Source organism: Phacochoerus africanus, chromosome 13, assembly GCF_016906955.1.
Source record: "Phacochoerus africanus isolate WHEZ1 chromosome 13, ROS_Pafr_v1, whole genome shotgun sequence".
In the NCBI taxonomy this organism is placed as follows: domain Eukaryota; kingdom Metazoa; phylum Chordata; class Mammalia; order Artiodactyla; family Suidae; genus Phacochoerus; species Phacochoerus africanus.
In genome coordinates, this window is record NC_062556.1 from 8,889,904 (window position 1) to 8,904,539 (window position 14,636).

The window sequence follows — 14,636 nt, forward strand, 5'->3', positions numbered from 1 at the left end:
ATGGCATGTAGAGTTTCCCAGGCTAGGGGTCTGTGTCTGTGACCTACACCACAGCTCATGGCAACACTGGATCCTTAACCCATGGAGCAAGGCCAGGGATGGAACCTGCAACCTCATGGTTCCGAGTCGGATCCGTTAACCACTGAGCCACGACAGGCACTCCAGTCACTTCTTAATTTATACTTTGCAAATATGAATTTTAATATTTGAAGTTTAAGTATAATTAAACTAAAGTAATAACAATAAAAATAATAGTTACCTGTAGTATAGTGCAAGTCCCACAATCCCTAACCAAAATCGTTGAAGTCAGATATGTTTCAGAATTCAGAAAGTTCTGAGTGGGTCTAGGGCAGCCCCTAGTAATTAAACACATTAATATTTCTTCGGTGAAATAGCAACTTAGTTTTAATGCCAAACATTTAAGAAACAAACGAAACAAACAAAAACGACTTTTGGCTTCCAGTACTTTTTGGATTTCAGAATTCCAGAAGTGGAATCACAGACCCCATACTTGGATTTAGGGCTACCCTTCTATTATGATGCAGTTTTTAAAATAAGCTGCTCAAGTTTTCTGTGCCTTATTTGCTTCATAAAATAAAGTAGGGCAAATATCTTCAAAATTAGAGAATAAAATGTTCAAGTTGTTACCTCTTTTGTTGAGTTTTTTTTTATTAGTATTCAGGAAACTGATCAAGAATGGCTGAACAGATCATTTGTACCAGTTTCAGTATCCAATGAGTATATCGCTGTAAATAATCCTTTGGGTCTGTACTGAGCACTCTCTCTTGATGTTAGGATCTTCGACAGTACCAGCAAGATGCAGACTTCAACTACAATCAAACACAAGCCCAGACAAGTCCAGACAAAATGGTGACATGAATGGAGTTTGTTGTCAGTATCCCATACTCCTGACCTATTTATGCCTCCCACTCCCACCCCTTCCCCATGCACCTAGGACTTCCCACCGTCCCCACGGTTCCCACACACTGCCTGTTCCTGTCTCATTCACAAACCTGTCCTCTTGACTTTGCCCAACCTGCCGTCTCTAAATCAAAACCAGGTCTATGTCCCATTCCCTCATGATCCAGCTATTTACCCTGTAAAGTCAATAATAAATATTACTTAATCCATGCAAATGTGTTAAGTTTATTAAGTCCGTATGCTGCTCTCCTTACTAACACAATTTCTTTTGTGCCAGGGGCATTTCAAACACGACGCTGTAACCCACAAAGGTACTAAGGGGAAGAGAATTAACCCTTGCTAAGAGCACATTATTTTTCAGGCACTATGCTAAGAGCTTTGCACAAGTTAATTCTCATTTCATATCCCCATGACAGGTTGGTATTATAAACTATAAAGGTGAAGAAACTAAGGCTCTGAGAGAGAAATTTGGTGAAGGTCACCTAGCCAGTCAGCACTGGCATCAAGATGGGAATCTGTTCTCTTCCCAGCACTCTGCCCTACCTCCTGAAAGGAGAGAGGCAATATGAACACCCTGGCCACCAGCAGAAAGATGATTTTGAAATAGACAAAGATTTGCAACTCCCAGAGAGTCAACCAAATTCTCCTGTTAGTTTCCGCTTTCTAAATTTCTGTTTATCCCCTGAGGCCCACTGGTCATTATGCCAGACACAAAACCAGGAGGAACATTCTCATTTTAATTATAAAAAATCTGTACGTAGCCACAACACTCATAAAATCCCCCAACAAAAGAAGACTAATAATTAGGGAAGACCGATCTGTAAAGCTCACAGAGGGCAGTTAGTTTAGCATGAATGTAGAAGATGAACATAAAAATCAAAAGTATGATAAGAAAGTGTCCTTGACACAAAATTAGCAGATAGAAAAGCCTCTGGAATTGGCTACAGCCAAATATACCCGTGCTCATTGCATGCTGCTTACACTGGTGTCACACTGAGGGGAAGGGAAAACACTCCCTTCCTAACTTCAGTCCTAACATAAACTCCATGAGGGCAGGAGTGCTTTCATTGCTGTATCGTCAGTGTGGAGAACAATGTCCTAATTGAGGCAACTTAATAAACAGTTGTTGAACAAATGAATGAATTTCTTCACCTTCTTTCTCTGGAATTCCTCAGAGCCTCTTATGTCTACCCCTACTATATTTACACCACATTTTCTTTTCTTTTTTTTTTTTATTATGTATTTATTTATTTACTTAGTCTTTTGTCTTTTTAGGGCCGCACCTGGAGCATATGCAGATTCCCAGGTTAGGGGTCCAATCGGAGCCGTAGCCGCCGGCCTAGGCCAGAGCCACAGCAATGCCAGATCTGAGCTGTGTCTGTGACCTACACCACAGCTCACGGCAATGCCAGATCCTTAACCCACTGAGCAAGGCCAGGGATCAAACCCACAACTTCACGCTTCCTAGTCAGATTCGTTTCCGCTGCGCCACGATGGGAACTCCTATACCACATTCTCTAGTGGTCCCTTCAAATCACTAAATTCTTCTCCCAAATCTTTAGACTCTTCCCTCTTCTTTCAGCAGAACCATGTTTAAAACAAACAAAAATATTTTTATGGGGTATATTTCTAGCTAGTTGGGAAATGGAAACACAGAATACTCTTAGAAGTAAAAGTTTAAATGAAAAGAGAAAACATATGGTAATGCAGAGTACATTCAATTCTTATCAAATGCAAACACATATATATATACTGAAATCGTAGCAGCTGTGTTTATTTCATAATTTAAGCATTTGAAAAAAAGCGCAATGTGTTATTTTAATGTCAGCTTGATGTCAAGTTTAAAATATGAGTTTGTGTACATATTTTACCTCTTTTCCTAGAGAATATTTTAATATTTAAATATAATCTATATCCCTAATTCCCAGCCCTTATCACATATCAATCTGGGGTGGGGGGAATCCCCTATAAACTGTGTTGCGAGAATGCTCTAAGATATATTGTAACCAATAAAGTTAGAAAATAAATTTAGTGACAATAATCTAAGCTTGTGGTATTTCACAAAAAGCTACATTTAACGGAAATAAAAAAATTGCACGTGCAATAGCACACAGGGTTGCTATGGTAACAGACTACATTTTTTAGTATTTACTCTTCAATTGTAGTACATATGAGCAATTACAACCACATAATGTCAACATCCATTTCCTTCTGATCATACAGAGGTCTCTGGAATAAGTTGTACTTACAGTTCAAGGAATTCTCATTTTTTTTAACCAATCTTCTTCTGTCTTTTCTAGAAATTACAATTAAAACACATATAATAATGATTAATATTTGGCATTGAGGTTAGGTCTGCACCATCATTTAACATAGGAACACTCCCAAAATGAAAAAAAGAAACATAATAACCATAAATGTTAAATATTAAAGTATTGGGTGTACATGTGTCTTTAGGTAGCGACAAGGTCTCCAGAGAAATGAGGAGGAATAAGAAATTTGAAAAAATATATTTGGTTTTATTATCCGGGCACACAAATGAATCTACTTTTTCCACAGCTGTGTCTATATGAACAGTTAAGAAATACCTATAGAGTTCTCGTTGTGGCTCAGTGGTAATGAATCTGACTAGTATCCATGAAGATGCGGGTTTGATCCCTGGCCCTGCTCAGTGGGTTGAGAATCTGGCATTGCCAAGAGCTATGGTGTAGGTCACAGATGCAGCTTGGATCTGGCGCGGCTGTAGCTGTGGCTGAGGCACAGGCTGGCAGCTGCAGGTCAGATTGGACCCCTAACATGGGAACTTCCATATCCCACGGTGCAGCCCTGAAAAAAAGAAAAAAAAAAAAAACCTACTATCCTGAAGTACATAATTCTATAATGTTTCACTAAACCTTGATTTTATCATTTATTTCAAAATGTACCTCCAGCATTGCCTTTGGGTACATTTAAATCATTATCAACCAATGTAAACAGAATCCCAGCTACCTTCTTCTCATTATTCATAGAGTACTGATATTTCCCAGAGTTTCTGTTACCTTTCTAACCTTCCCAGCCAATCCTCCTCCAGCTATCAGAAAATTAACAGCCTGTCAGAACAATCATGGACCTCCAGAACATACCAATAATGAGGTGCTTCCAAGTAAAGTAAATACGAATCCAATTTGTAGCTGTTACTCCATCATAACAAGATAAGACTGGGAGTTCCCATTGTGGCTCTGTGGTAATGAACCTGATTAGCATCCATGAGGATGCGAGTTCAATTCCTGGCCCCACTCATTGCATGAGCTGTGGTATAGGTCGAAGATGCAGTTCACATCTGGTATTGTATTGCTGTGAGCTATGCTGGCAGCTGCAGCTCCGATTTGACCCATAGCCTGAGAACTTCCATTTGCTGCAGGTGAAGTCCTAAAAAGATCAAAAGACAAAAAACCAAGATAAGACTGAGGGCTGAACAGGAGACAGATGTAAAGAATAAATTACTCTCCTAAAACAGGCACCTCAGTCATCAACAGTGGGTCCTTACACCAGCCTACACTACAACAAAGTTAGGGCATTAAATGCAACCTTCTCTGTAGGACTAACTGGAAGAAACACACATATTATTCACCTATTCACATACATTCTTCCTCTATTTAATACAAGGCATGTAGCCTTTTATGTTACATTTGATGTACAGGTTTTATCAATTTTTTTTAAGAAACCAGTTAGAGGACATTATGCTAAGTGAAATAAGTCAGAGAAAGAAAAATATTATATAGATTTCACTTTATGTGAAACCTGAAAAAAATCAACAAACCAGAGAATAAAACAAAAAAGAAGCAGTCTCATAGATATGGAAAACAAACCAGTGTTAGCAATGGTGGAGGGCAAAATGGGGGTGGGGAAGTGGGAGGCACAAATGACTGGGGCTAAGACATGCTCAAGGATGTATTATATAACATGTGGGAAGATAGCCAATATTTTATGATAACTGTAAATGGAAAGTAACCTTGAAAATTGTAAAAAAATGTAAAATATTAATAATAATTAAACTACTTAGAGAAGGTCTTCTTTGAAAGCCACAAAAATGTACCTCTACTGATGTCTTCCACTGCAAATAGATCATCTTCAGAGTGTTCCTGTCAAGGGGAACCACGTAGTCATCAGGCAACAAAGATTCTGTTGAGGGGTAAAAAAAAAGAGAGAGAGAGAGAGAACAAATTTCATCTTTCATGTTATATTTTTTACCCTAAATGTGAAGATATACAAACATGCTATCTAGACCATCATAATGATAAAAGCCTGGTTTTGAAGATACTTCAGTGAGAGCTAAAGCAGGAGTGAATAGCAGCTCTCTATTGGTAAACACGATCCAGACTAAATAAAAATGCTTATGGTGTTTATATGTACAGTGACAAGTATCATTGTTCACATTCTCAGGTAAATATGAAAAGATACACATCAGGCTTCAAGTGGTACTGCACAAGGCATGAAACGTGGGTAGTCATCCTTTCCTGTGAGTTATGTAAAACACTGCAACCACAAAGTGCAGTCTTCCTGCAAATTGCTCCCCCCACTTCAGAGAATCTGGGGGAAGAAATCCTTACAATTACAATGCTCATAAGCAAGTGCAAACTTCTATCTATACCTACCAGCCATACCAAATCATACAAAATATTTTCCCCACACTCACATATGCCGAGAAACATGGGTAGTTTTGTTTCTTCAGGCCTATGTATGGCTCTACTAATATAATCTCACTGTGTCTGCAAAACTCCCAATACTAGAATTCATTTGAGTTCCCCATCTTATTTATAAGGCCAAAGATACACCAGAGTTGTCCAATCTAAGCAAACAAATAGGTTTACAGCCTCCACTTACAGTTTATTCCTCTCTTTTTTTAAGCATATACCATTTCCAAATGTGAAATTCTTTCTTCTGCTTTTCTTTTAAGTCATATTTGTAAAAGCACCACTTATAATTCCCTTTGATTTGGAGCCATCCCAGACAAAACCATAAACCCATATTCTCTTCAACAATCCCTTTCCCGTGGCCAACCTGACTCATAAAATATTCATACACTTGTCATCTATATTTTCTATGGGCAATAATTTTGTTTTGTGTTAGCCTTGTCTCCCCATTTAGAAGGTAAGCTATTTGATGAATGAGGTCTATTTCCTCTAAAAAGCTTTCCAAAGCTTAATTAATGGGTGCTGCATCATTACTGTTGATTACAATGGTATTGTACATTCAAGGGAGGAGGTTTAGAATCTATTTCCACTAGTGCCTTTGTGCTTCCTGGTGCTGATTTAAGGCAGTGATTGCTAAATCTTAGGTCATGGACATCCCCGAGAAGCTGATAAAATCTATGGACTTTCTCCCAGAAAAATTTGCACAAAATGACACAAAAAATTTTGCATACAATTTCAAAATATGGACCTTGAACTAAGATTCCTGACCTAAAATGACTTCCATTATTTTTTTAAAATTTCCAAAGCTAACACAATTTAATATTTTACATTAGTATGTTTCTTTGATGCATCTAGTAGGACAGAAAATTGCAGCGAACAGTTAAGATGTGATTATTCACCAAGTTTACAAAAACGAGGAACATGATGCCAGAGCAAGTTAATAGCTGGGACTCCCCTGACTCTGAAACTTAGCCAATCCTGGGTCTAAGCTAAGTAGACTAAGTTTAAACAGAACAGCAGAAGTTTAGGGCAAAATAAAAAAGAACTCTGGAAGATAAGCTGTGCGAGAAGACCAAGCCCCCCTGGTGGGTATAGAAGAAAAATATTATCAGGGAGATACAGGATGCAGGGACTGGAGATTTATTCTTTGGTTCTTATCAGCTTCTGTCCCCAAAGAAGGGGATACATGCAATTGCATGAAATCATTAAGACATGCAGTTGACTTAGAGAGAAGGAAAGGCTCGATATGCGCTACATTTCCTCTTTAAGATATTTAGAATCTTTTTTTTTTTTTTTGTCTTTTTAGGGCCACACCCATGGCATATGGAAGTTCCCAGGCTAGGGGTCAAATCAGAGCTACAGCTACCGGCCTACACCACAGCCACAGCAATGACAGATCTGAGCCCTGTCTGTGACCTACAGCACAGCTCGCAGTAACGTCGGATCCTTAACCCACTGAGAAAGAACAGGGATTGAACCCATGTCTTCATGGATACTAGTCAGATTTGTTACTGATGAGCCACAATAGGAACTCCTGTCTAGAATCTTAAATAGGCATATTATTTAGAAGAAATTTACTTAGAATTTTACTTAGAATACTAAAAATCGTATTTTCACTTTTTTAATTCACAGGTGAAATTTTCATTTCCAAAAACAACAAGCCTAAGAGCCCAAAGGAATCATTCAAGTCAATCAAAATCCTAACATTTTTCAGTACTCTCCTCAGTCCTTAAAAATTAAATTCAACTTTTTTTGGATTTTTTCATCATTTAATTTTCATTGTCCCACCTCCTTTTACTATTCTCAGATCAATGAACCATATAGTGAATGAGAAAGGAAAGAGTCACGTGCCAAACATGGGAAATGTAGAAAGCAGAAAGATTTAAAAAATTAAAAACACAGTCCATGGAGTTTCCGCCATGGCTCAGTGGCTAACGAATCTGACTAGGAACCATGAGGTTGTGGGTTCGATCCCAGGCCATGTTCAATGGGTTAAGGATCTGGTGTTGCTGTGAGCTGTGGTGTAGGTTGCAGATGTGGCTCGGATTCTGCGTTGCTGTGGCTGTGGTGTCGGCTGGCAGCTACAGCTCCAATTAGACCCCTAGCCTGGGAATCTCCATATGCTGCAGGTGCGGCCCTAGAAAAAGACAAAAAGACAAAAAAAAAAAAGGCAGTCCATCTCTATTTGTTACATAACCACTGTTTGCCTGTCTCACTGTTCGTTCTTCCCGGTGTCTATTGAAATTGAGAGTCTAAGTATTCAGCGTGCTCAAAGACATTTTAGACAACTGGTGGTGGAGGTGGGGGGTGGGAGGCAGGACTCCATCAAACACCATTTGCCATGCATCCTCCACTTCTACTGTTGAAAAGCACACAAGGTCAATTAACCACTTGCGATCACTAACATGAGGGGGAAACACCTCAAAAATTACTCGCATGTTTTAAATTGGACTTTCCATTTGTAGCAAATAAACACAATTTACCCACTGGAACTCCAGGAGATCCAAAAAGCTTTACTAGTTGAAAGGCAAACTCTTGTGATAATGGTAGCTGAAGGGAATCAAAGCAGTCAGTGCTTGTTAAATCTTGGTTATCCTCAGTTTGTAAGAAGTGTAATGGCTTAGGTTCTTCCCTTGTCTCGAGCTTTTCGCCAAGCCTTTCGTTTAAAAAGGGAAGATCAGAAGTGACCCTAAAAGAGTATGAAGTATCAGTCTGGCTACTTAAAATCTGTGAAGAAGGAAATTTTACATCACTTAATGTATCATTTACTCTTGTTTGAGAGTTGAAAGTCAAAATTGGTTTCTTGCTTGTAAAAGATATCTTCCAAAAGATAGATGTATACTGCAAGATAAGAGAAGGAATGGGGTTTTTGTAAAAATACACAGAGTGCCTTAGTCTACTAAACAGCAGGTAATGAGAATAAAACTGTCCACCAACATTTAGAAGAGAATCTCTGACAACGTCAAAGTAAAACCATGATGAATGATGTTTGAAAGTTGTAAGTTTCTGCTTATTCTCATCTTCATTACTTATTTCTGAAAGTCTGCCTTTTTCTTCTTCCAAAGAAATGTTTATTCCACGGCTTTCTGTTAACAAGTCACATGTCTCCCTTTCTTTTACACTGATATAACTCTGTCCCAGTAATTTTAAGTCTGGTGCCAACGTGAAAATCCCTCTCTGCTCCCTTTTTTTATTCTTCGTTGAGTGTAAGGCACTCCTTAGGACATCCAGCTGAAGGAAGTAGCTTCTACAGAGATTTGTCTCTGTTCCTATGATTGAGTCTATATTCTCAGTTGGAGGTGACAAATCTTCATTTTCTATCAATAGCTTCTCTTCTGTCAATGTTTCTGTACTGCTTCCTGGCTCTGACACTCCTTCAGAAGTGGAGATCAATTTAATCAATTGCTCCCTGCTGTCAGGAGAAGCCAGCTTTTGCCGTCTCTCTTTCTTAGGTCTCTGTTCATACACAAACTTATGAGGTCCCTCAGGCCAGCTACCAAAATAGGGTTGTCTCTCAGAACCCAAAGGTAATTCTACATCAGATAAGTCATTTGAGAAAACAGCCCAATAATTGTGTTTAGTTGTATTTATGTCTTGTTCTTTTCTTAAAACTTTATCTGAAGTTCTGGATCCATATGGTGGGCAGAGAATTGTTTCATTCAGGAGACTCTCATGCACTGTCTCTCTCTTCTGCATAATTGAGCATGGGGTTTCGATACATCGGTTCTGGATGTCTAATGCAGTGATATCCTGATGTTCAATGTGCTTTTCTACCTTTGTGCCGGAGCAGGCATCACTTGCTACGAAGGAAAGACTTTGAGTCACTGTAGGGCAAGAAACAGAGCTTTCATTTGGCATCAATGACAAACTTAGAAACAAGTCATCCTCTTCCTTGGGGAGGTGTTTCTTTGGTGCATCGTCCAACTCAACGACAGACGTAACATTTGGCAAACTGTTTTCAGAAATTATGTTTTCCCATCTTTCATCTTTATGGCCATTCACAAAATCTCCTACTTCATTTCTCAGAGCACTAGTTAAGGAACACTCTAATTCTCTTTGGGTGTCTTCTAAGTCTTCCTCTTCACTCTGATGTGGGTCCTGATCTCCTGGTGTGAGGTAACTTAAGGTTTCAATTGAGTTTTCCTCCATGATTTTACCAGGACTGTTCTGTTTTGGCTTTCTTTTTCTGTTTCTCTTCTGTTTGGCTTTGCTGAGCCTGTGCCCAGTTTTCTTCAAATTTATTTCTCTGAAATATAAAAGAATTAAGAAATTTATAACTTAATTATCTGTATAACATTAATAAGCTACAACATTATACTCAATGTGAGGATTTACGAATCATTATTATAAGAGATTTTTAGTGCAAGTGTGTGTGCATTTTGTACTATATTTTAAAAATTCACTTTAAAAAGATATACTTCAACCCTCTAAATTAAAAATGAATACACTTTGAGAACGCTACAACTCATTTTCACATACTCATTTCATAAACCAGTAACTTTACAAAAGCCTATTATTTTCCTTAAGCTAGTTCACACACACACACACAGACACACACACAATTTTATTTTTATGCATATACAAAACCTACCAATAAACATCTTGGTTTTCCTAACATCCTAAATTCTGAAAAGTGAAAAGTGATGGGTGCAGTCTAAATGGCACTGATCTAATGGCTCAAATATGTTTTCTCTAAACATAAAAACTTTGAGAATTAAGTTGTTCTATCAAATTGTAAAGAAGAGGTGATGATAAGCAGCCAAACCCAGTATTGGGATGCTATGCTTCTACTTGCCTAGCTAGCAGTGGTTCTAATCCAGAGGCTCCACCACTGCTTTGTGGGGTGTTTGGAAATGTGTGAAGGAATTTTCAATGGTCCCAGTGACTGGAAATATGTTCCTGGCACTTGGTGCTAAGGCCAGGGATGTTAACCATCCTGCAATGCCAGGGACAGTTCCAGGGTGAAAACTGATCCCATCAGCAATAGCTCATCCAGTACACTAGAAGTTCACAGTGCTCCTTAGTTGAAGGCAATATCTATCCTGAGAGAAAAAGGAGAATTTAGGACATTTTCTAATTTAGAATATAAAGGTTTAATTATCTTCTCTTCCACAACATACAGATAGAAACATAGTAAAATGCAGTAGGGGAAGGACAATAGACATGGCTGAGAAAAAAAAAAAAATCCAGGGTAGAGGAACTGGAAAATAAACAAACAAATACGGAAGCACAGAGAGATAGTGAGGAAAAGAAAAGTTGGTCAATTGGCTAAGCATTGGATAAAAAAAAAAACTTATTAAAACTACCCTAGCTTCAGAGTTCCCACCGTGCACAGTGGGTTAAGAACCCAACTGCAGTGGCTTGGGTTGCTGTGGAGGCATGGGTTGGATCCCTAGTCTGGCACAGTAAGTTGAAGGATCCAGTGTTGCTGTGGATTTGAGCCACATCTTCGAACTACACTGCAGCTTACAGCAACGACAGATCCTTAACCTACTGAGTGAGACCAGGGACTCAGCCCATATCCTCACAGAAACAATGTCAGGTCCCTACCCTGCTGAGCCACAACAGGAACTCTTTACACCTTAAACTTACACAGTGATCTATATCAATTATTTCTCAATAAAACTGGGGGCAGAGGGGATTAAAAAAGAAGTTGCCTAGTATCACATGGCAACTGGCAGATTTCAGACCAAGGCTCACTGGCTCAAGAGTCTATATTCTAACTACTATACAAACTGCCTTTCAACTTAAAAAAGAGAATTTTACAAAAACACTTCTCTCTCCTCCTCCTCTCCAAATTCTCACATGTGCATAAACACAGAGATACCCAGCTGGCAAGAGTTAAGTCCTTTTCATGGAAGCAGCTCTTGGGCCCTAACTCCCACTATCACTAATCTATTAGTATCTTGAGACTTTTCTCTTGTTTTTTTTTCTCTCTCTGGATCAAAGCAAAAAAAGGAACAACAACAAAAAGTGAAAGAAGATAGTGTGGCGCAGGACCCATCTTCCTAATGGGACTTAACGTCCAGGTTTCATATGAGCAATGGAAAGTCCATTGCTCATATAGGTGGCCTATAACTTAGATAAGCTGATGGACACAAGAGGCTCCTCCTGAAGTTAATTCATTCACCATGGGGTGGAGGCAGGGGAGAATGATCACATTCTGGACATACTTTGAAGAAAAGACAGGCAGAATGTGAAAACAAACTGGTTGGAGCATGAGAAAAAAGATCATAATAAAGTGTGAGTGCAAGGATTTGGGCCTGAACAACTGGAGGGATGAAGCAGCCATTTGCTGACACAACGAAGGCTGTGCAAGGTATGGGTTTGGAGAGAGTACTGCTAAATCAATTGCCTCAAAGTTCAGGTCAGAGTCTTAACCAATAAACTAATCTGTTCTTGGAGTAGAAGTTAGAAAGTGGAAAAGATGAAGACTTCTCTAATATTCCTCATGGGTTCTTCTATTTTTTAAATAGATTACAATCTGATAGCCACTTAGAGAAAGAATAAAAACCTGCCAGTGATGAAAACTCATGATGCCTGCAGAGAACTCATGATCACAAAATGAGGTGACTTAAAAAATAAACTATTAGAGCCTGGGAGATGAGGCGGTTTGACAGAAGGATTTGTCAAAGGAGTCTTTAAGGATTAGAATTCCATTTTAAAAACACAATACAATGCCAAAAAGTATGAAAACCAGAAGACTGACTCTACAAGGAAGTGTGTCAAAGACTCACTAGTTCCGCACTTCTGAAGTTCAATATAGTGACTATATTTAAGCAGGCCTTCGAGAAAGAAAACACAAACCAATCATAGGGACTTGAGAGGCACCTAGGAGATGAGAGAAGTAGTAGTAGGTAAGTGCAGAGGTGACAGCTTCTGTGAGAATGTATATGCACTGGACATGGCTCATCAGCAGATGTATTTATCCATCTATAAAGTGTGAAAGTTTCATCAAACCTGTGTCTCACCTGTGCTGTTTCATTTAGGGATGAATAGCATCATTAAAAGAAAAGAAGCATCATTAAATGTAAGTTAGTCATGGAGAAAAAAATCAGGAGAGTTGGAGGTATGGGCTGTGGCTTTAGAAAAGAAAGGAACAAGAAAAGAACAAATGGTAACACACCTCTGATTAATAAGATTTTGCTTTCTGGATAAGCCTAGAATCCAAGCTCCTAGGTAGGGATGGAGTGTACCTCTTGAGAATCAGAAGGAGCGTATACTCTCAGAGAAAAGCTAATCTGACCAAATTAACTGTGACCTGAAAACAAAAATGAAAGAATATCCAGATAAAGCCATAACAAAACTGACTACTATGGAGAGAATATATACATGTGTATCTCACACACACACACACACACACACACACACTTACTGCCTAATGATCTTCTGGGAGAAAATAATTACGGGAGCCAGAAACAATATTTCTCACTTTAGAGACTATATAGTAATTCATGAAGTATAGGCACTACATGAAGTAAAACTCAATTAAAATACACACATTATAAAAGAGAGGTCTCACAGCCTTATGGAATGATTGTGGTTGAAATAATCCAGGTCTAGGGAATTCCCTTCGTGGCTCAGAGGTTAATGAACCCGACTAGGATCCACGAGGATGCGAGTTTGATCCCTGGCCTCGCTCGGTGGGTTAAGGATCCAGCGTTGCCATGAGCTGTGGTGTAGGTCAAAGACAAGGCTCGGATCTGGCATTGCTGTGGCTGTGGCGTAGGCCGGCAGCTGAAGCTCCGATTAAACCCTAGCCTGGGAACCTCCATATGCCAGGGGTGCGGCCCTAAAAAGCAAAAAAAAGAAAGAAAGAAAGAAAGAAACCAGGTCTAGGTCCAGTCCTGGCTCAGTTATAAGCTAGAAGTGTGATCTTGAGCAAATCAGGACTCCCTTCTGAAATGGAGATAACATTACTTCCTTGCAAAGTTGTAAAGATTAATACAGATATTCTTAAATACCTCTACCTAACTGATGAAAGATTTTCTCCATTGCCTCTGCACAATATAATGACTAATGCCAATGACATACAAATGCTTCCAGATGGTAGCTGCTCTCTAGTACAACCACACCTTTCTACTCCCACTATTTAGGGCTGGATATTTACAAGGAGTCAGATGAGTTTATTCCCAAGTCTGTTCAAACTAATCATAACTGTAGTATAATTATGTAGTTTGATTAAACATTATGTCAATCAGTAGAATGTGAATACAAGAAAGAAGGTTTCTATTAAAAAATTAAATTGAAGTAACTAAATTAAGATGAAGTACTAAACAACTGTTATCAAATTAGGTTTGGGCAGGATAACCATAATAAAAACCTGTAATTTGCAATCCTATTGCTTTAAAGATTTCTTTGGGTTCTCCCTCCAGTTTATAGCAATGGAAACCAGAAACTCCTTAACCCACGCACTTATGGTCAATTAATCTATGACAAAGGAGGCAAGAATATACAATAGGGAAAAGACAGTCTCTTCAATAAGTGGTGCTGGGAAAACTGGAGAGCTACATGTAAAATAATGAAATTAGAATATTCTAGAATACCATATACAAAAATAAACTCAAAATGGATTAAAGACCTAAATGTAAGACCTGAAACCATAAAACTCCGAGAAGAAAGCACAGGCAGAACACTCTTTGACACAAATCTAGCGATATATTTTTTTTTTGGATCTATCTCCTAAAGTAAAGGAAATAAAAGCGCAAATAAATAAATGCGACCTAATTAAACTTAAGACCTTTTCACAGCAAAGGAAATCATCAACAAGACCAAAAGATAACCTACTGAATGGGAGAAAATATTTGCAAATGATACGACTGATAAAGGGTTAATATCCAACATCTATAAACAGCTCATAAATATCAACATCAAAAAACCAAACAGCCCAGAGTTCCTGTTGCGGCTCAGTGGTAACAAAGCTTACTAGTATCTACGAGGACACAGGTTCAATCCCTGACCTCGGTCAGTGGGTTAAGCATCCAGCGTTGCCATAAGCTGTGGTGTAGGTGGCAGAGGAGGCTCAGATCCTGCGTTGCTGTG

At 38.7% G+C, this 14,636-nt stretch overlaps 1 protein-coding gene across 1 annotated transcript; it reads right to left on the bottom strand.

Annotated features, from left to right (window-relative positions):
• Nucleotides 1-649: 649 nt before the first annotated feature.
• LOC125113228 (uncharacterized) lies at nt 650-12,579 on the bottom strand. Its single transcript, XM_047755808.1, has 5 exons — nt 12,566-12,579; nt 8,078-9,840; nt 4,997-5,082; nt 3,171-3,217; nt 650-830 (listed from the first exon to the last, which is right to left on the bottom strand). Exons 1-4 carry the CDS (start codon nt 12,577-12,579, stop codon nt 3,194-3,196), a joined length of 1,887 nt encoding a protein of 628 aa, XP_047611764.1. The 3' UTR covers nt 650-830; nt 3,171-3,193.
• Nucleotides 12,580-14,636: the final 2,057 nt, after the last annotated feature.